The sequence below is a fragment of the Arachis ipaensis genome, chromosome B3 (genome assembly GCF_059453495.1).
Source record: "Arachis ipaensis isolate K30076 ecotype BB chromosome B3, ASM5945349v1, whole genome shotgun sequence".
Lineage (NCBI taxonomy): Eukaryota > Viridiplantae > Streptophyta > Magnoliopsida > Fabales > Fabaceae > Arachis > Arachis ipaensis.
In genome coordinates, this window is record NC_142438.1 from 74,862,613 (window position 1) to 74,864,769 (window position 2,157).

The 2,157-nt window shown below is 41.4% G+C and overlaps 1 protein-coding gene across 1 annotated transcript; it reads left to right on the forward strand.

Annotated features, from left to right (window-relative positions):
- The first annotated feature begins 882 nt into the window (after positions 1-882).
- LOC148571154 (uncharacterized) lies at positions 883-1,907 on the forward strand. The gene is made up of 4 exons (XM_088507226.1): positions 883-1,032; positions 1,098-1,430; positions 1,520-1,606; positions 1,710-1,907. The coding sequence occupies exons 1-4, from the start codon at positions 883-885 to the stop codon at positions 1,905-1,907; spliced, it is 768 nt and encodes a 255-aa protein (XP_088363352.1).
- The last annotated feature ends 250 nt before the right edge of the window (positions 1,908-2,157 follow it).

The following is a 2,157-nucleotide window of genomic DNA, read 5'->3' on the forward strand; positions in this document are numbered from 1 at the left end:
TTCCCAAGTTCGAAACTTGGCTCAAGCATTTAAGCTATTTCCTCTTGATTTTCCTTGCAAGCTTGGTGGCACTCCTTCCTTATGTTTCAAGGAATTCCCAAGTTCGAATCTTGGGGGAAGCATTTTAGCTATTTCTCTTGATTTTTCCTTGCAAGGAGTAGCGTGTGGTTCCAAGTTCGAACCATGGAGGAGGCATTTTGGCTAATTCTTCATGATTTCTTTTGTGAGGAACGTTCCTTGCCTTCCCTTGGTCCTTGGTTCAAATCTTGGTGGCTTCACTCATGGGATTTCATCTTGAATTAATTTGGAGAGGTCCACAATAAAGCTCACTTAGTTAACTGAGCTTTATGCCATTTCCTTGCTTTCTTTAGTGCTCAGTTAACTAATTGAACTTAGCTTTGTACCTTGCTTTCTCCTTTCACTCCTTGTGAAGCTCAGTTTACTTTTCCAACTTAGCTTCCATTCTTCCTTGATTTTTGCCACGCTTTTTCTCTCTTGGGCACGCTTGTGGCTTCCTTTGGAACGTTTCTTATGCCACGCTTTTCTTCTTTTCTTCTTTCTTCACCTATAAGTAATCAAAACAACCAATCAAAGTATCACAAAATTCACAAGGTTTATAAATCAATTAATTATCAATTAAATTTAGCTTAAACCTCATGATTTTGCATTAATTACATGGTGGTTGTTTGATTTAAAGAAGTCATGCATTTTCATTCCAAATCACTTACTTAGAATGCAAGAAAGTGCATAAAACCTAATAAAAACAAAGAAAAAGGCTAGTGTAACTAGGCTAAGATGACTTGTCATCATTCTCCGACTTCGTAAATAAGGCTAGAGTAGTGGAGGAGTATGCCAAGACCGTGGCAGCATCTAAGGACACTCATGGATGGAGCTCTAGTTAGGGGCATGGCAAGTACCTTCATCCGAGAGGACAAAGCTTCAAGAGAGGAGGATATGCACTTCAAGGTCAAGGAGGCTTCAGAAAGAACACACATGACCAGATTCAGCGTGGCAAAGGGAGAGAAAATCAGAGTAAGGGTTCTTCGGATTTAGCTTGTGATCGTTGTGGACGTTTTCATCCATATGACTCTTGCAAGATTGGTATAGGTGGGTGCTTCAACTGTGGCCTGCCTGGTCATTTTGCGAGGGATTGCACTCGTGGGAGGAATCAGAATGCGGGTCAGAGTCAGCATCAAGGTCGGGTCTTTGCTGTGAATGCTAAAGATGCTTCTAAGATGGATCCGTTGATGAGAGGTATATGTCTAATTGGTGATAAATCCTTAGTTGTATTATATGATACTGGAGCTTCGCGTTTGTTTATTTCGTTTGCTAAAGTTGAGGAATTAGGCTTGAAAGTGTCAGAATTATCTTTTGATCTGCATGTACATACTCCGCATCAAACAGTTATGACTAGGTCAGGTTGTAGACAAGTAGGTTTTAAGCTTGAGGGTAGAGAGTTTGTGCATGATTGATCTGTTTACCAATGGTAGGTCTTGAAATGATTTTGGGGTTTGATTAGTTGTCGAAGAACCGGGTTTTGTTGGATTGTTTTGAACGGATAATTCAGTTTATGCCGGACGGAGAAAAGGGAGTTGGTAGCTACGGGGTATTACCTGAACTCTATAATGGTGCATTGTGGTAGGGAGGAATGTTAGGGTTATATTCTGTTTGCTGCTAATGAGTTGGGTGATGCCCATAACTTAGATCAGATACCGATGGTTAGAGATTTTCCAGAAGTATTCCCAGAAGATATCCCTGAGTTCCCACCTCAGAGGGAAATTGAATTTGCAATCGAATTGGTGCCGGGAGCCGGGCCAGTGTCGATTGTGCTGTATAGAATGGTTCCGATAGAGCTGGCAGAGTTAAAGACTCAGTTGGAAGAGCTTCTGAATAAGAGATTCATTTGACCGAGTGTATCACCGTGGGGAGCGCCAATTTTATTGGTGAAGAAGAAAGATGCGGGAATGCGTTTGTGCATGGATTACCGACAGTTGAACAAGGTGACTGTGAAGAACAAGTACCCGCTGCCAAGAATAGATTACTTGATGGATCAATTGCAAGGAGCTGGAGTGTTTTCCATGATTGATTTTAGATCCGGTTACCATCAGATAAGGGTGAAGGAGGATGATATTCCTAAGACTGCATTTAGAACACGCT